Source organism: Micrasema longulum, unplaced genomic scaffold (assembly GCF_059751315.1).
Source record: "Micrasema longulum isolate JH-2025_06_02 unplaced genomic scaffold, ASM5975131v1 h1tg000069l, whole genome shotgun sequence".
Classification (NCBI taxonomy): domain Eukaryota; kingdom Metazoa; phylum Arthropoda; class Insecta; order Trichoptera; family Brachycentridae; genus Micrasema; species Micrasema longulum.
The window spans coordinates 832918-860347 of NW_028277276.1; the positions used below are offsets into that span (position 1 = coordinate 832918).

Genomic DNA, 27430 nt, shown 5'->3' on the forward strand with positions numbered 1-27430 from the left:
GTGCGATAATGTTATTCCTTGTAACTAGAGATAAAATATACAAGTACCCTCTTGGGACAAAATAAGTATATAATTGCATACTTTCTATAATCTATCCAATCCTTTTACTTTGACCCAATTAAGAATCAAATCCGGTACCTCAGATGTGCTTGCCACTAAAACGTTATGCAGTCATTTATCACCATCATTATGTCCCTATCTGCATCCAGTAGTGTATACAAAACTGCATTGGTGCTTCAATTGTAGTGCATCTTGATCATTTTTGTTATTTGAAAGAAACAGTGTAATATTGGAGTACAAAACCACTCATAAAACCAATATCCCATGTCCACCCTGCCAGGAATTGAACCCAAGATTGAACTCAAGCGTGGTAGGCGAAAGCACTAATTACTACACTAGGAGGAGGACTTATGTACACTGAATTTTCTTTTTCGGGATTTTTTGAGAGCAACCATAAAGTCAGAAACAGAACTGTATTTTTTATTTTAGTGTTTATTTATTTTGAATCTGGAAATACGGCAAACTTAAACATATTATTATGTATGTTCTAATAATAACACTGTTTATCGACAGCGAAAAGGAATAAGTTACCAAGCGACATGTAGCAACTTTACAAATGAGCTAATTGAAGTTTGTTTTTTTTTTGATTATGAAAAAATCTCATACATACTATTTAGGCGTGATTCCTACATAATATAAACAAAACATAACATAATATAAATTAGAGCGAGTACAAAGATCACCGATGTGGTCCATAGGGCTGCCAACCAGAAATGGAGCTGGGCTGGTCATATAGCCAGAATCACAGACTCTAGATGGACCAAAAAAGTCCTGGTGTGGCGACCCAGAACGGGTAGAAGAAGTGTCGGCAGGCCTCAGACAAGGTGGTCTGATGACATAAGACGAGTTGCAGGAAGTGGTTGGATGCGGTTGGCTCAGGATAGGGAAATATGGAGACTAAAGGGGGAGGCCTATGTTCAACATTGGACAAGAGACGGCTGATGATGATGATGATAAGCAAAACTTGAATTGGCTCTTCTGTAAAGTTGCTACATGTCGCTTAGTAAATTTTTCCTTTCCACCGTCAATATATACTTAATTTATGAATTGATATACACATATGTCTTGATCACTGAAAAGGAAGTTAGCCTTATGTTATTACCTTAAGTTTTATTTTTTTTTCTTTGTAAATGTTATTCCTTATTTCATAATATTTTTTTACTGGCCTTATCTAAAACGGAATTTTGTTTGCTTCTCCCTTTTTTTACTCACAGATCAGAGGTCGGTGGTTCCACAACTCGATTCTCACTTTTCACGACATTTGGAAAAATATTTCAGTAAATAATAATAATAACTCAAATATATTTATTCTGTTAAACTTATATTTTTCAACACTTGTATATAATTAGTATTATTACTTTCATTGTTTAACTTGTATTATTATGTTATGCAATCTTGGTAAAGTACGGAAGAACATCAATAGGGGCAGGGAAGTTTCTCAGCCAAATTGGTCCTTCATACCGCCCAATGGCCTCTGTATAGGCCCAAGTTCCTTTGGGCAAATAAATGTCTCTTGCGGTTGCACCTTTGACTAATACTGGGGCAACAAGGATAGTCTCACCGAGAAGATATTCTGCAAAAATAAACAAATTGAGCATCATCAACCATTTTTTTTAGAACACCTTTCTTGCCCATATCCTACCGGAAAAAATAATAAAACCCTCTGTGAGCAATAGAAACAGACCCCTTAGCATGTTATATCTTGGTTTCATAAGTTAATTCGTATCCCATATTATATCTTACTCGAAAGCAGTGTTTTTCAACATTTTCAATGCGTGACCCCTTCACGAGTGAAAATATTCTGGCGTACCCCAGAACCTTAATTTTATTATACCACTCTTATGTCAGTGATGTCAACATTGACGTTTTCAATTTTCTTTCTTCTTGCAGTGCCTTGTCAGTTCCTTCTGATGTTTGCGATCACTAAGGTGAAGCATCTCGGTCCTGCGCTACTCTTATATTCCGCAGCCAGGACAACTGCTCATTGAATGTACTCGTTATAGTTATTCCTGTGTAAAGATAACCGGAGTGGTTTCCCGTTGCCTTTTCTGGTTGATTTTTCTGTCAGGATTACCTTCCCTTAGCTGGTAGGTTTTGGTTTTGAGGCGCCAGAAACTCGCCATCCATCCTCTCGTTATCTGCTGTGATTATACCGCTATGAGTGTGATCCCATTGTTCAGGGTTTGTGACGTGGATGCTAACGAGTTGGACTTGTCAGTAATGTTGCCGGTGGAATGCAACTGGGCATTTGCAGCATTTTATAGAATCATTTCCTCCAGCAAGATGTCTCAGTGCGACCCTACTGACAGTTAGAACCCCTTTGAAAATCCCGTTTTAATAATCAAAATGTCAAGTTAGTTCAAGGTAGGAACGGGAGCAGTGGATCATTAGCACCAGATCTATAAGACATAACAGCTGTATAAATAGCATGTTTAAAATGTTATTTCATTTGCGTAAGATTAACAATGTCTTCTCCATAAAAACAAAATGAGAATATCCAGAGCTGGCAAAGGAAACTACGAAATTATTAATTTCATTCACGACATCCTACCTTTGTGAACTATTCTTATTTTTATTCTTTGAGGTGGGGGGTCAGTGCTATTCAAGCTCCTGACGTCACTGCAACCTGTGAAGATCTATTGTGACAGGTCCCCGTGAATTGTTTTCGCCCTCTTAGCCCAGGTCTATAAAGAGCCTGGCTACTGTCTGGAAGGCGAGAGTTTACATTTTGCTAAATCTCCCCCTCCAGGGCCCAGATCCGTAAAAACCTTTGTGAACTAACATTCTTTTTAATGTTGGACATAAAAAATATAAGGAGAAATAGACTAATTAGATAATAAACCAGTTTTTTGCGTCTCAAAAATAGAACGACGATTCTACAAAAACAGGCACAGCCTTCTCACTGAAATTATTGTATTTTAGTGTAGGACCTAAAACTTGTTTTTTTTACTTTTGCCTTGTTTGTGATCGTGACCCCCAAGCAAGGCTTTGTGACCCCTCTGAAGGTCGCGACTCAGAGGTTGAAAAACACTACTCTAAAGCAATCAAAATCGGAATAGGGAAACATCATGCTTCTTTTCTTTTACAATTTTAAATTAATAAGAGTCTGTGAAATACAGTCGAGGAAAAAAACTCTGATCTTTTTAATAGCATTAAAAATATTTTTTAATTTATAATTTTAAATTCCCGCAAAAATGAATGATTTTATTGGCTTCACCATGATTCAGTTAAATTTTTATCTTTGTTTGTGACCATTTAAATTTAAATAGAACATCGTCATGAACCTTGACGTCATATTTGTAAGGTCAAACATGCCGCGTTTTTGTAAAGACAAATTTTTATTTTTAAAATTATGTATGAAAACATTTCTCCACAATTTCCAAATTGATTTTGAAAAAACAATTAATTGTTCTAAATCCATTTCACATGTTTTTATTGGTATGTAATATTTCTTTATTCCACTCTCGTTTCCACTACATATTTATTTATTTAATACTTCACAAGAATATGTTATATATTTAATATGAACTAACACTCTGTGACTCTTGTGCTAACTACTATGAATCCAGAGTGTTTTTTACTTGATGCCTACAGCATCATCATCAAACACTCATCTGCACCTAATGGTGCATAGGACACTGCATTATCAGAAATATATTCTTCATCCACCTAGACGCAGATACAGCATACACAATGGCCTATCCTTAACATACATCGCTTCTGTTACTTCAATACTTTTTATATTTAAACTCTTTATTTATTGTTAATTTGCGGCATACCCACATTTTAATTTCTTATTTAATTTTCTTTTATTATTTCTTTATTTTATGCTGATTTTATTTTATGTATCTATATTTTCTATACTTGTGTACAGGCGTTTTGTTTCACTATAACCGTTTTTCAATATTATTTTATACTTTGTTAAAGGCGTAAGCCGTCGAAATAAATAAATAAATGTAAGGGGTTAAACATCTTTGAGAAGTCTCATCAATCATTGTGAACTTATGCGTTTAATTTAAAATGCAAATTCATGATAATTTACATTTAAGTAATGTGAAAATTCAATTTGTCAGTAGTTTTAAAAAGAACTGGTGAGCCTTATTTTAAAAAATTATTATTCACTTATCTCTGACGGTTTAAACTTAAGATAAGTGTGTCAATCTAAAATCAACAGACTTATCTTCTAATACCTGCAACGTAAATTGATAATGCCGTATTAAAAACCTTTTCCTAGATAAATTTGCTGTTACTATGAAAATAAACTTATTTTCAATGAGTAATAATATAGATTGTATTAAATACTCGATCTCAGTATTAAGAGATTGATAAATAAGATTAATTTCTGCTAAAAAACATTTTTTTAAATACATTTATGTTGATTTGAGTAAATTTATATATATTTGTAAATAAAGTATCAGATAAATAGGATGTCGTGGTAGATGGGATACTTTTCAAGATTTGAACAAAATTCAACAGATGGAAGAATTGAAAAAATGTGCATGTTCAAACATAAAAAAATGTATATGGTATATGTATCACATAGACTAGCCCATTGAAAGATTGAAATCAATTTACTTTACATTAGCTCAACCTACATCATATGTATAGAATCTTACAAAATAATGAAATAAATAACAGGATTACAAAATCCTTGAATATGAAGTGAAAAATTCTTGACAATGCTTTTTTAAAATGTTTTTTTTATTTGAGTACACGGTTTATTAAATATTGTTTTGATTAAGAGAATTAATTTTAAGATAATTCTTAAAATGAACTATACTAAATATCACTTTCAAGGAGGATGTTCATAGCTACAGGAAATTGAATATAAAATATGTTTTCTTGCGCGTGGTAAAAATTAGACCATTTAATTGTATGGTGAGGTTTCTCTAATATGTATTAATTAAATTAAACTATGTTAAATGACGTCACAAGTTCTTTTCAATCAACCAATGCCAACCCACTAATCAGAAAAACTCGCCGAAGAGAACTAGTCACATCAAGTACAAGTAATTAAAATAATACAAAACTTTAAAAAAATCGTAGCAATAAAAGATTTGCTTACTTTGGTAGTCTATTAACAAATGAAAACAAAATAAAAAAATTGCTGAACTTCCTTATTATTGTAAACAATAATATTTTCGTATTTTTTTTATTATTATTTCTACTCTTCTCTAGTCTACTTGCTCGGGCGTCCATAGTCTGTTCTTAAAAAGGTTCTTTGTCTCTATTAAACTGTCTGTCAATAGATTTTAGATTATTACTTACCATCCCATACAGCCAATGCATCCTGATCAGTTGGATCTAGCCACCAAATAGGTGGATTTAAAGGAGTTCCATCTTGAACACTACGCTGCATTCCACTCTTAATAAGGCTGGAATATGTCACATGTAGATTTGTATATTTATGAGCAATGGTAACTGTCTGAAAAAATAAAAACATAAGTTATTAACACATTTTTAATATTAGATATATGTATTAGATTTACATAATATATAAATTACATTGTTTTCTATGTGAAAGAATAAATAGGAGTGTTTTCATTTTGCGCAAACTCCCATTTGAAAGATACAAAATTGCATCTATTTGCTGATTTCATAGTAAGCCCCATATTTTTTTTAATAAAAATAAAAATCAGTTAACAGATATGTAATATTATGTTCTCAGGGTCATTAAAACTAAGTATATTGATATAATTTGCAGAAAAATACATAAGAGATCTTGGATAACAATGTACCTACTTTCTGTGTGGAATAATTATTGTTTAGTCATTAAAACATTCCAATGCCGCTTTATTCAAGTTAGCGGCTTGATTGGCGATAAGAATGTACTCACTCGCAACTGTGAGATAAAAGGAGATTAGAATGTACGTGCTCACAGTTGCAAGTTGCGACCCTATATTAGCAGACTCTAGAGGCGTCACTGCATGACAGATTTAAATTATGAAGATAGCAATGGGCTTTGAATAAGCAGATGAAAGCTTTTTCAACATTTCGGATCGCATAACAGCGTCCATTGTCAGGGTTGATGTTATTTGTGTAGATAATTGTGTACCCTTAAATACTTAGAATTTGCACTATGTCACAGTCGTTGCTGTCTACAGCTTGTCAACTTGAAATCTGTGGCCCTTCACAGTCTACGCTTTTATATGATTTCATTATAAGTTCACTATACGGCTAATAAAAAATGTCAATGTGTTATATATTTATTATATATAATACTTGGACCTACTAATTAGTGTTAGCCCCTCTTCAAACACAAGAGCTTTTTTGGAGAGGAACATCACTAAAATAATAAAATACTAAATTTATGTCTAATATAATAAAAACTGTAATAAATATGACTGAATTTATTTTTATTATTTTTTTATTTATTAATGAATTTCATAAAAAGTACATGTTTTTGTAAAATTCTAAACATATCTACTTTTACACATCTAGTAAATAGTATTACTGTAACTCTCCAAAAAAAGAGACTAACTCTTGTGCTTGAAGAGTGACTTACACTGTTAGTTGTTTATTTATAGGAGTTTATATAATTTTAAATACAAGTACATGAGAAAGAAAAATAAAAACATAGGATATATAAAAAAAAAAACATTAAACAATAATACATTCATACTTATTAAAATTAAATGTTGTTTTTACACGTGTTCAAAAAATTTCTTTAAATTAACTTAAAATTTATTTATTGACATATTATTTTTAATAGTTTTTAGTTCATTGGGATGATTATTATAATTTTTTTACACCTTTGAAGGCAAAGCTATTTTGACCATGACTTGTATGGAATTTAGGAATTTTAATATTATGTTGGTATCTGAGTGACTTATTTATCTCAAATTCTTTTATTTTTTCTTCTTTATAAATTTCTATAATAGAATTTATTTTATAAAGAGTGTCTACTGTATGAACCTTAAATATTTTATATAGACTTTCTGTATTGAATGTTGAGGGTTTTTTTTAATTACTTTAATAATTAATCTTTGTACTACTTTAAGAGGGTTTAATATATTGGAATATGTACCACCCCATCCTACAATACTATATTGTAACAAAGATTGTACAATTGAGTAATAAGCTATTTTAAAATGATTGATTGTAGTAATTATATTAAACAAATAAATTAAAAATAAATAAATCTACTAAATGTTTACATTTAATTTATATTTTTGAGGCATTATTGGTTTTCTCACTCCACTATATTTTATTTGAGTTTTGCCGAAATATTATGATTTAGAAAAAGATATAAAAATATGTTCAGTAATAAAAAAAAATCAATGACATTTTCCTTACCTCGTTATCATAATCCCATGGTGCAAATGAATATTGCATGCTTGGCATGAATGTATTTGCCTGCAGCCATCTTATGAACAACTCCTTACTCGGTTTCTCGTTGTAACCATTTCCTCCAATCATGTCAGGTAACACCAATGGATAACCATTCATGTTCATCTGAAGAAGAGTTGTGACCAAGGTTGGGAGGCCATTTTCAAACGTCCATAGAGTATCCTTATCCAACATACGAACAAACACTGGCAAATCTTGTGTTCTAAAAATGAGTTTCATTCAATGCCAATCAATAAGGTTCATTTTTTTATATATATGTACAAGAATAATAATTTGATTTGCTTAGTTAAAGAACAACTTAATTTGTCAATATTAAGATAAGGGCAGTTGTGCTATGTGAATATAAGTGATTAAAAATACCAGTTTTTTTTGTGAAATTAGCACAATAAAACTTTTATTCCTTACCTTTGCGCAGAGCGAACTTCAATCATTGGTCCGAAAACAGATACAGCTCGTACATAATCATTTGTAATATGTCCTGGGTGCAAATCAACTGCGCCATTTTGAACAGGAACCTAATTTAAAAAACAAAATCTTACAACTTTTGTAAATTCACAAAAGTGTCTGGGATGTAATTTTGTTAAATTACCTGTGGGGACCAGCTCGACTCTCCGGCATCAAATTTAAAGCTGTCAACTCCATAAGTGTTCTTAAGATCAATCAATCGTTTGGTCCACCAAGAAGTAGCATCGGGATTCGTGAAGTCTACGTACGAAGCATTAGTTCCATTGTTATTCCACCAAGATGTATAAACTGTACCAGCTTCATCTTTTACTAAATATCTAAGCAAGAACAAATTTCATAGGTTAACATGACAAAATTGAATCGATAATAATCTCCATGTGAGCAAAGTAATTCTTTTTTCAAACCCAACTTACCCTTTATTTTTAGCTTCTGTGTACCACGGATCACAATGTTCATTCAAAAATGGATGAATCCACAGTGTTACTCTAAATCCTAAGTTCTTTATATCTTGTACAGTTTTCTTTAAATCTGGGAACTTGCGTTCATCTACAGTCAATGATCCATAACAAATTTCCCACAAGTCATCAATTTCATACTGGCCACCAAAACCATTTTTCACAATGTCATTTGCAAATTCCATTAGAATCGATTCATTGATGGGTCTGAAATATCTTGCCCATGTTGACCAAATAGGGTTCTGAATCATATAGTAATCAGGATATCCAATTGGTTTCCCTAAATACCTTCCCAATGCAAATTGATGTCCTTCTTTTGCATTTTTAGTAAAAACAACATCATAAATCAGATTGCTTGATTTGCGATTCTTGGAATATGGAACTTTCACTTGAGAAATTAAGCAAAGGTGGTTGTTCATTTTATTATTTTGGTCAATAAACAAAGGTACTTCCTTGTCGACATACAAAATTGTTCCTTCAGAGTTAATCCAATAAGGTTCCGATACCGCATTATTTTCATCTTCTTTGGTTATATAGGAATAGTCTGATAGGTTCAACTTTTGTACAGGCCAATATTGCTCTTTCTGCTCAGGGCCACCAAACCATTGTTTGTCACCTTAAAACAAAACAATGAGACAAGTTGTTATAAGGTTTGGTTGGGTCGATTTTTTTTTTGTATTTCTGACATATCCTAAAATATTTCAAATGCTGCTGCATGCGGACATTAAGACTTATAGAAATTAAATTGGTTTTATTATGAAAGCAGCTAGAAGACAGGCTGTTTCTATACTGACTTATTATTTATGTATAACCATTGTATAACATTAATTTTAAATATTCAATATTTTAAACATTTGTTTGTGAAATTTAATTCATTTCTTTCTTTTACCTTCTTTTTTTTATTTATAAATTTATAGATATTAATATTAATGGGTACTCTAAATTTTAATATTTTTTTAGATTTAAATAAAAAAAATTGTACTTATATTTTATTTTTATTTATTCTTTATCTTGTTATAGTTTCATTTATAAAAGCACGAAAGCATTAAAACCATAAAAGTTTATTCTTTAATTTAATTGCATTATTTCTCTTTTTTCTTTTTCATACTTTTTAATTATTTTTAACTACTTTCATCTTGTTTTAGCTGAAGTTTTTTTTTTCTTGTTGTAAAATTACTTTTTCCATTTTTAAGGCATCAAAACCAAAATAAACACATGTTCATTATCCATTATATTATAATATATGAGGGCATTAGAAGCAAACTTAGAAATCTCCATTGAAAGAGTTACTGAGATATTTGTGAAAAACTTTGAAAAAAGAATTGTGAGATTTCTAATTATCCTTCACCAACTCAATGGACAATGCTTATTTTGCGGTGTCAAGTTGTATGATTAAAATCTGTTTTTGAAAGATTTACAGATGGTTTTAAAATATGCTTTTATTTAGGTAGGTAGGTTTTTATGTATAGTTTATTTCGGCATCAATAACTAATTCTTGGTGTATTTTTCTAAGTTAATTAACCCTATTGTTTAAGCATCCGGTGACAAATTATTAGTTGATTGTTTATCGGGACAAATAATGATTGATATTTTTTTTTTTTTATAATGTTAAATAATATTGTAATGACATATGTATTTTCTTGAATAAAGACTAGTAAAATAATGATAATGCAATGTACAAACCAGGTATAAAGAATATAGTATCTTAGTTCGCAAACCTTTAATCAACTTACCTAAGTCAAAGCAGTCCACTAATCGTTTAGTACTGGGAGCTGTCCATTTGATATTTAGCTGCCACCTTGTTTCACTGACGGTCGCCCAAAGCTTCAGCTCAATTTCTCCAAAGTTCAGAATGGCCATTCTCTCTGTACTCCATAGCGTATAGTTGACACCAGCTAACTCAGTTCCAATGACACCAAGATAACGATGGTCAAATTCTACAAACAAATTCAAAATATTTATAATTTATCTTGTAACCCATACTTTATTTTTAATTTAAATGTTATTTTAATATTCATCTTTAAAGTTACATTTGACTTTTTTTTTATGTATCACAACAGGCCAAGCTCGAGAAAAAATATTTTTAACCGTGTAATTTTAGTCATCATGCTGTAAAGAATTATAAGATGTAATTTTATAATAATCATTTTTAAACTAAATGTTTATTTAAAAAAATATATATTTTGCAATCTTCAAGGTCAAAGAATAAGTTATTTATTATTTGACTTATTGTTAAAAGCAATATCTTCTAGCCAACTAAAAAAACAGACTGGTCAAAAAAAGAGTTGGTCAAAATTTTGTACTAAAAAAACAAATATATATAATAACCTTGCACTCCAGATATTGTATTTAATCCTAGCTATATCTTATTTATAAACATTTTGAACTTTTTAAATTATAATTATTAAAGTGCAAAAATCATCGATCTAAGATATAGCCCCTACAGAGTAAAATATTTTTAAAAGTATTGATAAATTAAAAAATAATAAGTAATACAAAAACATACTCATGGGTACCGGTTTATTTATTTTTATCTTGGATCAACCAATCAGAGCGCTTTAGAATGAGCTCTTGCACCATAGGACAGAACTTAATGAGAAATGCCGTTTATTTTGTTGTGTAATTTTTTTGAGCCAGCGTTTGACAGTAAACAAAATGTTTAATATATCCTCAAGTTTTTTAATTGCAACGACATGTCTTAAGATAATATTTTTAAAAGCTGCCTCTGTAGTTTATGATTAGATCGATGGCAAAAAATATTGCATAAATACCTCTTATGACTGATAGTGAAATGCCCTTTTCATTATTTATCAGTTCAACGAAAACATTTTTTTCCGGGTTGAGAATAATGTTTCCAGAAACTAAAGAGGAACTGATTAGTGCTAGTCCAACTGAAATGAAGTAATAAATTCACACATAAATACTCATAATTCAATAAAAGTGTCCAATTGGTATCTTCTTAAATCACTAAAATTCATTTCAAATATTCTTTTCATTATTAAATTTATATTCTTCTGATATAATAAGAACACATTTGAATCATAGTTTTTTTTTTTCAAATTGCGTATTTGCACAATATTCTCAAAATTAATGTCTCGCTGAATTGTAAGCATACAACTCGTCAGCAGGTTCTTATATTATATTGTTTCGATTGTTTCATACTTAACATAAATTAATAATAATTTTATTTGATAAATATTACATATTACCATATTTTATTATATTATTGAAAATCAAAACTATCATTAATACAAAAAACTTTTTTCCAAAGCCATAATTTGAGCATACGTCTCACTCCTGTATTTAACTCACTATTCTTAATATTGATTGGTAACATGTTACATGTTTTAGCTAAGTATACTTTAATGCAGTGTCCTTTTGCCATATTTATAACAATATCTAGGAACAGTTAACCCTTCCATACTAGTAAACCTAGTGTTGTAATCATTTGCCAATTTGTCTTTATACTCAAAAGTGCGACACATATTGACAAATTAAGTTGTACCAAAGTAGAGTCTTATCTGATTATTGTATCTCTGGCGGTTTACATTTTTATGTAGTTGCAATTTGATCATTGATTTTGCAAAGTTTAAATAAAATTCATATTAGTTTCGCTTGATAACCTTCAGGAAGTTATTGCATATCATATAATTGATTTTGAGAGAGATAAATAAATAATATGTAAAGTATAAACAGGGACATAATATTTTAATAGGTACATTATATTACTTATGCTCATATGTATCTCATATGAAAAAATATTTAAGCAATTGTATTTTATTGATACAAAATTGTGTAATCTTAATGGGAAATTTAAAATCGCGTAACAACGATTAGTCAGTCATTGAATATTCAATTAAATTTGTTTTCAAAAATATTTTCAAACTTTTGCATAGAGTTTAAAATATTTGAATTTAGCATTTTTTAAATCTTAAAGTTTTTTAAAAATTACTGTTCTAGCTAAATAAATATTTACCTATTAACAATCCATTTTTCAAAGCCATGTTTTATGGCTATCCATAAGGCACCCCACAATCTCCAAAAGTTAAACACCCACTATTTATTTGTGTATTATTTTCATGTTTTTATTGAAAAGTTAATTGGGTGACCATGTTTTTAATCAGATTGAAGAAGATTATGAAATACGCACTTGACCTCTTAATACAAGGTGTGGCTTTTGAAATATACAGAGCAATTTATTGAACACTTATAATCGGGAAGAACAATTCCATCTTTAAATAAATAACACGCATTGTAGAGATATCCTGTATCAGTATCCTAATAGGAAATTTATTTTTTATCTCTTGTCAAATATATTTAATCTGCGTTGGTCGCTAGTTTAAAATCACATGGATGGTCGCTATGGATCTGTGAGATCTATTTTACTGAATCAAATTTATTCATAAATAAAAATTAATATTTTGAAATTCAAACTGTTCCATTTTTGAGGGTTTTGAACTTCGGCTTAGGAATGCAAATAATAATAAGAGTTTGATGATCTATTTTTTGTCTTTTGCCTTAAGAGTAAAGAGTATACGATATAAGGGATGAATGTCTAAAAATGAAGTTTTGAGATAGATCATTTTGAAGTTTTCAAACCTGTTGGACATTAAAATAAATTAATAAATATTAAGGAACCTGATAAATGCAAATAGCCCATACTGTTTTGTAAAATCTAAAATGATTTTCATTAATATTAAATTATCACCTTACTTCCAGTATTTAACTGACATCCACCCTTTAACCCCCTGTATGCATTTTTTTCTTGTTCAATTATTTTAGAAAGTAGAGCCTTTATGTCACATTTTATTACATGGAAATATGAATCATGTGAACTGCCGTCATTATTAGTTTAAAACTCATAAAAATTGACATCCTGCGTTTATATCCTGTACCCTTCAAGTATTCATTGTATTTATAATTTGTATCACAATCCAGTCATAATTATATAAAGATGAACTTTTTTCAAATGCTTATGAACTTTCAATATTTATGCGTCAGCCATTGTTGGATAAGAATAATATTATGTATCTCTAACCTAAAGGTATAATCATTATTCTTTAATATTATTATTGAATAATTTCATAGACTGGCACCTGAAACTTAAAATGAGGCAAAATAATATGTCCCGTATAAGCGTGTAGGATTTTTGGTTTTTGATGCTAAGTGCTCCTACACCAGTTGGAAATGATAGATGAAGATGGTGTTATCTTTCGATATTTGTTTATTACAAGTTGAATAATGTAATACAGCATCAGTAATGAAGCGTAAGAGTAACGGCGATAACCGAATTTAACTGATCCTAACTACTTCATATCTGAACTCTACTGATCTTCTAGTGATTTTTGTAGCCTTTTTTATTGTTTTCTTGTCTTCCAGTGAGCAATTAAGCTCATCTTATATTTCCCTGGCGCAAATCTGAAAAGCAATTTGACATCCGTGATTCAGTATTTTGGATTATTTGTTGTTTACACACAGAAAACGCACTATCCCTGCACTATCAAGACAATTGTAGGTCAGGTAACAGTGGCTATTGGTTTCTGGGTGAGTCCCATAAATATAACAAAAAAATTATCTACACATTTTGCAATACCAATTCAATTCCCTATGCGGAATTGTATTTTTATAAGAGAATATAATTACAATACTTTTATTTTCCTTGATTTCATTTTTGTGATTGATTTTGATTTCATTTAAAAAAAAAAAATGCAATCTTAAAAGATGGTCACTCTCATATTAAATAATATCTTGTTTGCGAACAATAAGTTATCTTCCGGTTTTATCATCACATTTACATAATATATTTTTATCGAACAGATTAATATAACATGAAATATTACGTTTTTTTAAGTAGTGTGATTATCTATATAGGTATATTCAACAAATTGGATAATAAATTTCTAATAGTTATTATCTGTTGTTATCATAAACATTCAATAAAGTATTTAAAGGGTTATTTCATTTCCTACGGGATATGGGTAACAAATTTAATATTATCTTAATTAATATGTGTGTATTAACAAAACTTAATATTTATATACAAATTAATCAACTGAAGTCATCATTATTTTTTATCAATATTTTATCTATTTCAATCTTCAAATACAATGAATAAGTACTTTGGTGAACTTATTGCTAGAATCAATATCTTCCAGCCAACCAAAAAACGGACTGAGCAAAAATTAATACTTAAAAACAATAGACATGTAAATATATTTATATAAAGATACATACAAAACGGACTAAGCAAAAATTAATACTTAAAAACAATAGACATGTAAATATATTTATATAAAGATACATACATGAAAAAACCTAATTTATTCAATATAATAGCTGCTTTTAGTGGGGAGATAAGGCTTGCACATATAAACTTAATAAAAGTCAATTATGTTACTAGGGAAATAGAAGCTCTATATTTGCATCATAGATTGCTCTCATCTATACCTACTCAGATGCACACAAAAGATGGCTCTGCTGTCATTGATTTGTCAAATTTTACATTCGTGTAACATTTTCAACATACGTACTTACTCGTACCATCCCAAAATATTTTTGCTCCAGACAATTTCATTAAAACCTTTTTGTTTAAACTTTTTTTGCTGTCTTTGCAATTTGGGTAATTTCATGGATCAATTTGTTATATTTGCATGTTATTTGAAACTTACAGGTTACATGCATTTTGCATATCACCCTCTATATCAACCCTCCCCGTACATGGGAGGGGCTTTATACAATTCCCCTCCCACGACAAAAGTACTAATAACAGTATTTTATTTTATTTTATTTTATTTTATTTTATTTTATTTATTTTATTTTATTTTATTTTATTTTATTTTATTTATTTTATTTTATTTTATTTTATTTTATTTTATTTTATTTTATTTTATTTTATTTTATTTTATTTTATTTTATTTTATTTTATTTTTTTTTTTTTTTTTTTATCTTATTTTATTTTATTTTATTTTATTTTATTCTATTTTATTCTATTTTATTCTATTTTATTCTATTTTATTCTATTTTATTCTATTTTATTCTATTTTATTCTATTTTATTCTATTTTATTCTATTTTATTCTATTTTATTCTATTTTATTTTATTTTATTTTATTTTATTTTATTTTATTTTATTTTATTTTATTTTATTTTATTTATTTTATTTTATTTTATTTTATTTTATTTTATTTTATTTTATTTTATTTTATTTTATTTTATTTGATTTTATTTTATTTTATTTTATTTTATTTTATTTTATTTTATTTTATTTTATTTTATTTTATTTTATTTTATTTCATTTTATTTTATTTTATTTTATTTGGGAAACCAACAGTTCTACACACATATTTATAGTAAACAGACAAATATAATGTATAAACTCAGAACCAATAACAGATTTCCACAAAGTATACAAAGTTAGTAATGAAATTATATTACATATTATATAAATACATATAATAATGTTATAAATGTACTTGAATATATTTTTCAATAATCAAAGAAAATATTTTTTTTAAAGAACAGTCTTTAATGAAGTTATTGTAAATTGGGCGGGATTAGGACAAGGCTGCTTGAAAAGGGGATATGGAGGGGAAGGGAGATGTACATATTTATTATTATAATGTCTACTAAGTTGCATAAAGCATTTTTAGTGTAAATTTTAAATCAGACAGAGAAAGGGAAATTGGTGTGTCTATGTCTTTAAATTTTGTATTATACACTAAAAAAGTCCTACAAAAAAAAGCATTTTTAACATACGAACATGAAAAGTATTGCAATATTAACAATGAATTACTTTTAAATACCCTACTGTATGGTGTAACTTGTAATACTATTATTTTTATTTTTTAAAATTAAAATATTGCTCACCAAAAATCTTATCATGGCACCCTGTTTTCCCTTACATATTAAAGGATGATGAATGTGGAATCAGGTAATCAGTTTGGAAGGAGAGAGGAAGAGGAACAAGGAAAGAAAAAGATTCAAAAATAATTTTATTTTAAATCAATTAAGTGAAGCGAAGTTAGAGTTTTAAAGATATATTAAGTCTGTTTATTATTATAAGAATTTCTAAATAAACAAACCAGCCGTGTGATACCTCATGGAGAATAGCCTATTTCACACATATCATCTTAATCTAAACGTAATATTTATGATTCGTTAGTACCTTTTTAATTTGATAATATTTATGTTTTTTTTTTACAAAACTCCATAGGTAATAAGTTAAATAAAAATATCAATAAAAGCGCCTCGATATGTATGTATATATTTTAAAAGAATAATATATATATAAGCGTTCTTATAATTAACCCAAATATTTCAATTTTAGTGACAATTTTCAACGAATTGTAAATAACTCACTCCTAGAAAATAGAAACCAAGTTGGGGTAGAGTAGGGTTCGAACCTCGGACCTCTGATCAGTTAACCGTAAAACTTGGCAAAGTAAATTTGAATTGACAAGCACAGTTGGTTAGATCGCTATTTGTGAAACCAGCGTCACGGGTTCGATTCCCGCCAGTTGCAAGAAAAAAATCCAAGAAATATTTTTTTCTCAGTTGGTCTTTTTCTCAACTTTGGTGTATTTTTTATTGTTTCCTTCCATATCCCCTCTATCTCACCTGCTGACAAGCCCTAAAAATAGGCTTAGCGGGTTATTCTTTTTTTATTTTTTAAAATTTGAATCATAAAAATCATTATTTCAATTTAGTGAGTACTCTCGGGTAAAAATTTTGCAAAAAGAAATTGACTGGAGTGGAAATTAGTTTGTCTCATAGGGTTCAGTTAAATATTTACATGGTATATTTTCAAAGGCAGTGATTTTCAGGTAGACGTTTTATATACGGATTATTCAAAGGCTTTCGATAAAATAAGTCATTCGGTCTTACTTCGCAAGCTTTGGAACATTGGTATACGAGGGAATCTGTATCGTTGGATATGTTCCTACATTAGTAACCGCAGTCAATCGGTCTCACTCAAGGGATTTAATTCATCATTTAAACCAATCCCATCAGGTGTCCCTCAAGGTTCGCATCTTGGACCCTTATTTTTTATTATTTATATCAATGATATAAGTTTATGCATTCAAAACTCAAATTTTTTGCTATACGCTGATGACAATAAAGTATTTAAAATTGTGTCTTCAATAAATGATTGCGAAGTTCTTCAAGCTGACTTAGATAGAATCTGTTGCTATTGCAAGGACAATCAGTTATTATTGAATTCTGATAAATGTCTTGTCATGTCATTTACTCGAAAGAAAAAAAGTATACTATTTGACTACAAACTATCTGAGAAAATTGTCAATCGTTCAATGAAAGCAAGAGATTTGGGTGTACTGATGGATGATAAGCTTTTATTTAGAGATCACATAAATACAATAGTAGATAAGGCGTACAGACTTCTAGGGTTTATCTTACGAATCTCCAAGCCATTCTCATCACCAAATACATTAAAACTTCTTTACTATACTTATGTGCGAAGTCAACTCGAATTCGCTTCATTAGTATGGTCCCCTCAATATAATGTATATATTAATCAAATTGAAAACATTCAAAAGAAATTTATAAGGAGCCTGGAATATCGTTTTGGTAACATTGAAAATGATTACGGCGCATCTTTGATCAATTTTAATATAGAATCACTACAAAAAAGGCGCCTTAGATATGATTTAATTTTTCTTTTCAAAATTCTCAATAACATAGTTGATTCGCCGTATCTTTTACAAAATATTGGTTTCCGTTGTCCTCTTCGCTATACTAGATTAAATTCCCTTTTTTATGTACCAACTTGTAAAAACAATTATACCTCGAATTCATTCATTAGACGTACCTGTAGAAATTATAACGGACTCAGTATTGATGTAGACATTTTTAACTGCACGTTGCATTTGTACAGAAAATTTCTTCATGGGGTCGATTATTTGGGATAGTTGCTGAATGTACATCTTGAGTGGTTTATGCTATGTATATGTGCCGCATGTAATGTATATGTTTGTGTATGTTTTATATGTGCGTTCATGTGTGTGCGTGGATGGCTCGGAGTGTGCATTCGGTATTTTTATTTATTTTAATTTATTACCTCCATGGAAAACGCAAATGTCAACAATTATCCTTTTTTCACTTAAAATTCTTATTTATTGTTTATTTTTTGTCACATTTAATGTTTATATCTTTTTAATTTATGAAAACTTAATTGGTCTTTTTATGTTAAAAAATTGTTGTTTTTAGTACTTATTTTGTATGACTGTATGTTTTCTAAATAAAATAAAATAAAATAAAATAAAAATTATAATGTAAGCTTTTTAAAAAATTGGTAACATGAACATTAAATATTATTATTAAAGTGCTTTATTATTTGCAAAAAATCGCGGCCTATCTTTATCGGTTCATATTGAGATAGTATAAAGTAAAATCAACATTTATGTACAAAAATGTGTATATTTGTTTGAAAAGTATATTCGTTGGTTAAACATGTTGAAAAATTGGATACATATTCTGAAAACCAGTAGATAAAATTGTAGATAAATGCTGATCTATAAGCCCCGATCTTTAACAATGTTGGTCACAGTGATGCAATTTAACCTGTTGAGTTTTTGTACATCCGTCTTTTAGCATTACCATAGATTAAAATTTGTTGTCTTCTGCCATCTGTCATGGCGACGTCTAAAACAACCAATACTTATAATCGTCAAAATTGGGAAGATGCCGTGAGTAAATACTAAATATATCTTCATAAATTGTCTCCCACTTTCTGTTTTCCAAAATTTAATTGGCTCGTTTTAAAAAGCCTTATATTTTTCTTCGTCATAAATGCGTTTTTTTTTCCAGGAATTTCCAATTCTATGTCAAACCTGCCTTGGAGATAACCCATATTTGCGCATGGTAAGTTAATATATCTTTAGAAAACACTTTTTTTGTATTCTAACCTCACTCATCCATTCATAATTATGTTTCTTCCGTTTTAGACCAAAGAGCGCTATGGGAAGGAATGTAAAATTTGCTCTCGGCCATTCACCGTATTCCGGTGGTGTCCCGGTGCAAGGATGCGCTTCAAGAAGACGGAAGTTTGTCAAACTTGTTCTCGGTTAAAGAATGTTTGTCAGACGTGTCTTTTAGACTTGGAATATGGTCTCCCCATTCAGGTACGAGATGCCGCATTGAAAATACAAGATGAGTTACCTAGAAGTGACGTCAACAAGGAGTACTACATCCAGAACATGGATAACCAGGTAATCTTAAAAGCTTTATTATGGCCTATGTCCTGTAATGTCAAATTACCCCGTTTTATTTAAATTTTACACAAACTATGTCTTCTTCGCCTTGTGATGCCCAAATGTCAGACTTAAGCGTCCAAATTTTCTGGATTTTTTAAAATGTAAAATGTTTGCAATGTTCATTACAGCTCTAAACCATTTTGAACATAAAGTTTTGTCAAGAACGGTGCGAAGTTTTTGACCAAATTCAACACTTTATGCGATTGGGCAAACTTATTCACAATTTTCAAACATCAAAACCTATCATTGATGCTTACTGATAGTCTTTTGTTTTCAATTTGTTTCAAATTCAATCAATTTGTTTTATTTTACGAGGAATAATACAAGCGAGCTGCTATTACAGCGATTTTTCATGTTCTGTGAATATTTATTTACACTTTATTGAGTTGGTTCATTCTTATGATCTTTCTAAGGAACTAACATAAGCATTTTTACATCACATGTTATATCAAATTTTATCGAGTACATAATAAAAAAATATGGCTTTAATTTCCTCAGATAACTTACTGCAATTTGGTAAAATATATTTAAATGATTGCTCCAAGAAATATGAAAGTTTGGCTCGTGGTCGAGCCTCTTCTGTGGTCTCTTGAATCAAATTTTGCCACTAGGGGCTCTAAAAATACAAGGCTCTCAAACTTTAGGCTGTTTTGGTAAAATCCAGTGGCCGTGTATAATAACATAATCAGAATATTGCCTTAATTAAAGGTTATATTTATCATGTGTTTTGTGTCCAGATGTCTTCATGGGACCCGTCTCAGAGCGCGAGCGGGGGCGGGCGGTCACAAGCGGCCGGAGAACTTCTGCTGAAGTTGGCGCGTACGGCCCCCTACTACAAGAGGAATAGGCCTCACGTGTGCTCTTTCTGGGTCAAGGGAGAATGTCGCAGGGGAGAAGAGTGCCCGTACCGACACGAGAGACCCACTGACCCGGACGATCCCCTCGCTGATCAAAACATTAAAGACAGGTTACTTGCTCACAATTTTTTTTTTTAATATCTCCAAACTTTATAGAAAAGTAATGGATTTTGCCTTTGCGAGATTCTTGCAAGATAAATATTCAAAGGGTACACAGAAAGAACACGGTAAGAACGGCCTTTTTAACTTATTTTAAGGGAGACCAAACAAATTAATAAAAACCTTGCGGGACACTGTGTTCATGTATTTAATGAAATAGGATTTCAATTAATGTAATATATATAATTTTTAAACTCTATTTTTAAAATGACAAAAACGAGCTCATTGCAGTAATCATCGCTTCTTACTGTTTTTTTACCAACCATGACACCATATTTATTTATTTCCTACAGTTTTTTTTTTTTTCTATTTTTTTTGTACTACAACAGGCGAGGAGGCCCAATTACAGTAGTGAATTACATCACAGAACACCCAGGCTTGAGAAAAATCACATTTAATTTTTGTGTTCTCACCACACCACGGAGGCCGCCAACAATTTATAAAATTTATATATACATTCTGTTAGCCCTTAATATTTCATTTTATTGAACTCAGAAGAAAAAATGGCATTAATATTTCGAAAATTGTAGCCAGAACCCTTCAAATGTCTTAACAGAATGGAACCAGCCAATGGATCGTCTGTAAATAAGAATTATAAACTACCAATTAAATAATTTACTCGTGTGAAAGAAACGAATGATCAAAGGATGGAAGAGATATATAATTATGGCATGAGTGAATGGGAACATAGTATGGGGACAGCCATTAAGAATAGAATAATGGGGGCGGCAAAGAAAGACTTGGCATGATCCAATAAACCAAAATCTCTAGTCTGGTCATGTCAAAAGCAGACCCAATTATTGAAAGGCTTGTATGATAAGATGCTAGAATGTGGGAGAAGTTAGAAATATAATATGAAGAGTACACGGCTAAAACAGGCTTTTTGTTTTTTTTTGATAAATATATCGAGTTAAATAGAATAGAGTTTTCAAAACTAACAAATTGTGGCTACCTGTCTTATAAATTGTTGAAAATAATATAAGGTCACAGCTGGCAAAAAAGTGAAATTACGACGATTGCTGCGGTCTCGTTTTTGTCAATTCAAGAAATTTAAAAAGTATTTATTTTTTAATTTTATTTTATTGATTGTATATAAAAATATATTTTACATCAAATGAAAACTTTATTAAATATATGAACCCACTATCCCACAAATAAGGTTTTTGCCCTTCTTTTTGCTCTCTTCTCTTCATATTATGTCAAGGTACTCTGTAAACACATGCGGCATTATATTCTCTCCACCTACCCCTATGGAGAAATGGTTTGATGGTAGTAGTAGTAGTCAGTAATTTACATGGTTTTTAATGAGATGCTTATACTAATGTATTGATTTAAATTTCCGTATTTAGATACTACGGTGTTAATGATCCCGTGGCTGAGAAATTAATGCGACGTGCAGCGACCATGCCAGCATTACCGGCTCCTGAGGACAAGACAATATCAACTCTCTACATTGGCAACCTCTCCGATGGCATCACCGAGGAAACCCTCAGATCACATTTCTACCAATTTGGAGAAATTCGGTAAGTTACAAGCTCTGTAATTAATACTAGATGTCTAAGCTAAGAAACATTAAGATGTTAACATATTTCTACTTATTCGCTCTCGAGGAAAAACTCACCAACACAATGAATAATATAGATGTACGTAAATTAATTATTGACATAAATGCGTAGTGTTTAAAACTGAACATTTTGTTAATTATCTCATATAATAATAAACATATTAAGTCTTCTTTGTTTCTTCTCAAATGTAAAATTTAAAAAAAAAGTATATTGTTAAGTGTTCTCGGCACAGGTAGTGAGGTCACAATATTTTTATTATTAATCATTGTTTATAATGGAAAAAAAAGAATAAATATGTAACTTTACAAGAGACAGGAATTTGATGTTTTTTTTTTATTACAATTATTATTGATATTTAATGAAATACTTATATATATACTATAGTTCAGAGCCAGACCTCTTCAACTTTCAGTTATTCCTCGTTGTAAACGTTTTTTAAAAAATCTAATATTTGTTATCCATAAACAGACTAGCACTCCTTCCATTAACCCCTACCACTTTCCTACCCGGTCGCTTTCCTCGTCCGTGTCCAGTTCGTATCGCTTTGTTAGCCACATACGTTTTTTATCCCATTTTTTTTTGTAGGGGAGGTGTAGGGGTTTGAGAAAGTTATGCTAGTCCGCACAATTAAAGATTTACTCAATTTTCATTTTTTTTTTATCATAAAAAGAAATAAGTTTTGGAAAAAAAATTAGGATATTTTGAAAAATTTACATATGTATTTAATAAAAAATAGACCTCCAATGCTTCTACCACATAAATTAATTTTTGATAGTAAGAAGTTTTCCTTCTTATCGGTGACACGATTTATCGATTCATAATCACTTTCCTTTTTTTATAATTTATTGCATAATAGAACTATGGCCTTATTCTGTAACTAATTAGTTTCATCAATTCATTTGTATCGCATATGATAATATCATAAGAGGGAATGCGATCAAAATACTGTTTTGTTTGCATAAGACTTTTTTATATTTTAAAAGAAATAACCCGCTAAGCTTCTATTTAAAGGCTTGTCAGCGGGTGGGAAAGAGGGGATATGGAAGGAGGTTATCAAAAGTACACCACAACACCCAGACCAATTGAGAAAAAATCTTCCCTGAATTTTTTTCTTGCAACTGGCGGGAATTGAACCTGCAGTGCCAGTTTCACAGTTGGCCGTCTAACCAACTGCGCCACGGCGCCTGTCGGTGTCAGTGAGATGGATATATGACGAACAAACAAAATCACGAAACGAAATTGTGACAGAATAAGCCCGCTGAACTGATTATATGAAGTATATTAAGGATCTTAAAAAAATACATTTGTTTTTTTTAACCTTACTTCTTTAATGGTCCTCCGTTGGTGTAATAATACATATTTTTATGTTAGGTATTTTCTTACTGCTCTCCTTATCTATTATGACTTTACTTCTATCATTATTTCTAATTCTAGAGTGCGTATATTAACATGTAAAAGTTTTCTGCCAGCAAAGGAATTCAATCACTGTAACACTTCTTTTTTAGGGTTTTTCTTTTTAGAAGAAACGCAAAAGTGTTATATTATGTCTGTCCGATTTGTTTACAGGTCAATGACGCTAGTTCCCCGAACCCAATGCGCCTTTGTTCAGTACACTACGAGAGCCGCGGCGGAGTTGGCAGCTGAGAAGACCTTTAACAAGTTGGTTATACATGGCCGGAGGCTTACCATTAAGTGGGGGAGATCACAAGGTAAAATATCTATAAATAATATACATTTTCTACACAAATATCAAATAAAGCTAATTTTACAATATTTGAGTTTGTCCAAATTTTCATAGACAAAAGACTGGATTTCACCCCCTCGGGGGTCATTAAGATTAACAAATTACAACAGGGATGGAGAATACCTTAAATAAGGGAATATGGAAGTCAAGGCATTTACACAGGACTTCTATATTCCCTTATTTAAGGTATTCTCCATCCCTGTTGTAATTTGTTAATCTTAATGACCCCCGAGGGGGTGAAATCCAGTCTTTTGTCTATGAACATTTGGACAAACTCAAATATTGTAATGAAACCAACTGGTCCAAGAAGAAGTTTAAAAATTGAAAAATTGTTTTCAGGCGTTGCCTAGTTTGTGAAATAATTCAGTCAGATGAATCTCTTCACAACAATAAAGGTTTCAGCTCTTTAACTTCACTAAAATCAACAGATGGAAGAATTTAAGAAATATTGATGTTCAAACATAGGCTAAATGGTGAATGTTACAGTGTGTACTGTGGCCACTTAAACCAGCCAATGACGGGTCATAAGCCCTGTAAATGCCTTGACTTCCATATTCCCTTATTTAAGGTATTCTCCATCCCTGTTGTAATTTGTTAAAGCTAATTTTCATTAAGTGTTCAGAATTTATTCCACTAATGTATTTTTCATATAACTACAAGTTCAGATAGCACTTAATTTCCATCATTCTTGTATATTCCAGGTCGACAGGGAAGTGACAAGCCAGAGCAGGCAACCAGGGGACTGGAGCCTGTGCCTGGGTTGCCGGGTGCTTTGCCTCTCCCTCCTGGCGCTTCACAAGTGCCCCTCCCGCGTCCGCCCCTGCCGCCAGTGCTCACTGATGACTTTTTCAACCTGCACCCGGTCCACTCCATCCCCATGCCGGGTGCCCCCGTGGGCTGGGGCGGCTGGCGGCCCCCACCCCCTCCGGTGGGTCTGCACTACCCCAGTCAGGACCCCGACAGAATGGGCTCGCAACCCGGACAACAATAAATTTCTGTATTTTGTATTTGTTTTATACTCCACATCGAGCCGAGAAGGCTCAATTTCATTGGTGAATTGTGGTTTAGTTGAGGCTTAAAAAATTTTTTTTGCAATCGTGTTTGAACCGGGGATTGAACCTTGAAATTCTTAAGTGTAAGGCGTTTAAGTGATTGCATGAGGGCCGTCTGATCATTTGACTTCTTAGATTTTAAAGTAATTTTGGTATTATGCCATACATTTCGGAGAGCATTACAGCCACTGTTTTCAAGGATGGTGTAATTGTAATTTGATTATTATGCTTTAATTTTGTTTGTAACAAATATATGCTGTACTCCAATTTCAATTTTTTAGTACAAATCACTTGAAATAAAATCGAATAACGCATGGTTAAACAAACCAGAATACTTTTTTAGCAACAACATATAAACATCATCATTCCCTTTCTCACGCCTAATGGTGCATAGAACACTCATTGGTATATCAATGGCAGCGTATCTCGATCTTTTTTGTTGCTACATTGAAGGTAGGGTGATCAGTCATGCTCCGGGTGCAAGTCCAGGGACTCTGAAACATTACAGTGAAAAAACGCCTTTTTAAATGAATATTTAATATCAACTATGCTGGGAATCAAACCCGAGAAGTCTAACACGGTACGCAAACATGTTGACATTAGACCATGATGGGAATCAAGTTAGAACTGACTTGTTTAGACAAGTTTAATTTGACTTGTAATAAGCCAAGTTACACTTTTTATACGTTAAATAGCTAAAATAGACTCAAGTCATTAATAAATCTTAAGTACAGTTATGTAAGTGCTAATGCAAATAATTTTAGGTGTATCAAATTGAACTGGTCAGTGTAGAAAAATAAGTAATTCACTATTGAATAATTTGTAAATGTCATTTATATGGAATACAATTTATTTTACTGTCATTTTACACTATAAGGTTTCAAATTAATGCATTGAATAAAAAATGTGAAATCCTGAAATATGATTTATTAATTTCTAACTGTATACAAATTGTCCCTGTAACTTATAGGTACATAATGTACACCCATATATGCAGAGAAAAGATTTTAGATGCATGTTTACTGAATAATGAGGCAAAATTACAATTGGGACCGTAGTGAGTAGTTTTAAGTAAATCTTATCTGACTAACATACTGCGACACTTTTATTGATGACTATTTTTTATAGGGACATTTCATAGCACTTCACTCAAGCTATAGTCTTCTTTTCACTACCACCCATTGGTATGTCATTTCTTATGGACTTACCATTATATTCCTAAATTGTCATCTAGATTTTGACAGCTATAGCCGGCATAACCGCGAACGTGTTAACAAACTGAAAGTTCTCAGAGGTTCGTACCACCTCTTACTAACTTGACTCTCATTTTCTAACATAATTATAATTAGTTGGCTGAAAATGGCTAAAAATAGAAATAAACGTATTTGTTTATAAATTACCTAAAATCAAAACTATTACTCAATGGGAAAAAGGAAAAAAGAGGAAAAAAGAAAGGAAAAGAGATTAAGGAAGAGAAAGGAGATGTTTCTTCAGACGTGATTTAAACAGAGATAATGTAGTAACATCTTTGATGGTGGATGGGAGATGATTCCACAGTCGAGCCGCATGGACACTATATGAGTTGGAGAAGAAAGAGGAATTGTGGATGGGTATTAAGAGAGTGCCTCGAGAATTAGAACGAAGAGGTAAACCATGAACTGATAAGCGTTGAAATTTTTCACACAGGTATATTAGGAGCGTTAGGACTATGAAGTATATTGAACAGAAGTGAGAGGGAGTGATAGTCTCTCCGCTGTCTAATTTTGAGCCATTTCAGTTGCCTACGATAATCAGGATGTATTTGATTGACTGATAAAGATACAAATACATGTTTCATTTCTATATATTTTTTAAAAATGATGGAAGGATAACTTTTTAGTTACTTGGCAACTATCACAGTAAAAGGTATGAAATCATAAGAAAAAATATCACTTGTCACAGGAAGAAAACAAGCACCAGGCGTGTTCCGCTCATACATACTGTGGATGCAGCGCATCCCTTGAATATTTAAAGCTACAAATATTCTTAAAATCATCGCAGAAAATGTTCGAGTTCACGCAATGTACAAATTCAAGCAATATTTACAGTATACATACCTCTACATATGCGTATTTTCTATATCAACGTACTGAATATCAAGGTACTTAGGCCTTGATAGTGTATTAGTAGGATATGCTGGAATCTGGATGCTACTCTTCATTTTGAGTCCATTCCATTACCAATGTTGAATTTCCGCGCACGGGCATTAAGGTTCATAACCTCGTCGTATTATTCTACGAGACTTTTAGAGATACAAGCATCCAACTTTTGTAATGCAAATAAAAAATTACTAATAACATATAGCATAAAGTTTTAAATAGCGTATTATTGAAATTTGGACAAAATTTAAGAACATCTCAAGTTTTAGGTACTGTCCTAAATGTTTACAGCTTCGCCGCTAGACGCGCCTGCTCC

General features: G+C 30.9%; 2 protein-coding genes across 5 annotated transcripts; one reads left to right on the forward strand and one right to left on the reverse strand.

Annotated features, from left to right (window-relative positions):
• Positions 1-439: 439 nt before the first annotated feature.
• Positions 440-18548, reverse strand: LOC148285014 (alpha-galactosidase MYORG-like). Of its 4 annotated transcripts, none has more exons than XM_088231433.1 (9): positions 18156-18548; positions 11102-11221; positions 10064-10267; positions 8289-8946; positions 8000-8192; positions 7816-7925; positions 7357-7612; positions 5329-5485; positions 440-1633 (listed from the first exon to the last, which is right to left on the reverse strand). In XM_088231433.1, exons 1-9 carry the CDS (start codon positions 18268-18270, stop codon positions 1446-1448), a joined length of 2001 nt encoding a protein of 666 aa, XP_088087559.1. In that variant the 5' UTR covers positions 18271-18548; the 3' UTR covers positions 440-1445. The 4 variants fall into 4 exon arrangements, with proteins under 4 accessions (XP_088087559.1, XP_088087574.1, XP_088087567.1 ...); XM_088231448.1 differs by lacking the exon at positions 18156-18548 and adding an exon at positions 12307-12385; XM_088231441.1 differs by lacking the exon at positions 18156-18548 and adding an exon at positions 11540-11924.
• Positions 18549-18958: 410 nt separating this feature from the next.
• LOC148285015 (pre-mRNA-splicing factor RBM22) lies at positions 18959-25896 on the forward strand. Its single transcript, XM_088231468.1, has 7 exons — positions 18959-19032; positions 19154-19207; positions 19291-19554; positions 20337-20566; positions 21965-22138; positions 23747-23889; positions 24626-25896. The coding sequence occupies exons 1-7, from the start codon at positions 18979-18981 to the stop codon at positions 24913-24915; spliced, it is 1209 nt and encodes a 402-aa protein (XP_088087594.1). The 5' UTR covers positions 18959-18978; the 3' UTR covers positions 24916-25896.
• The last annotated feature ends 1534 nt before the right edge of the window (positions 25897-27430 follow it).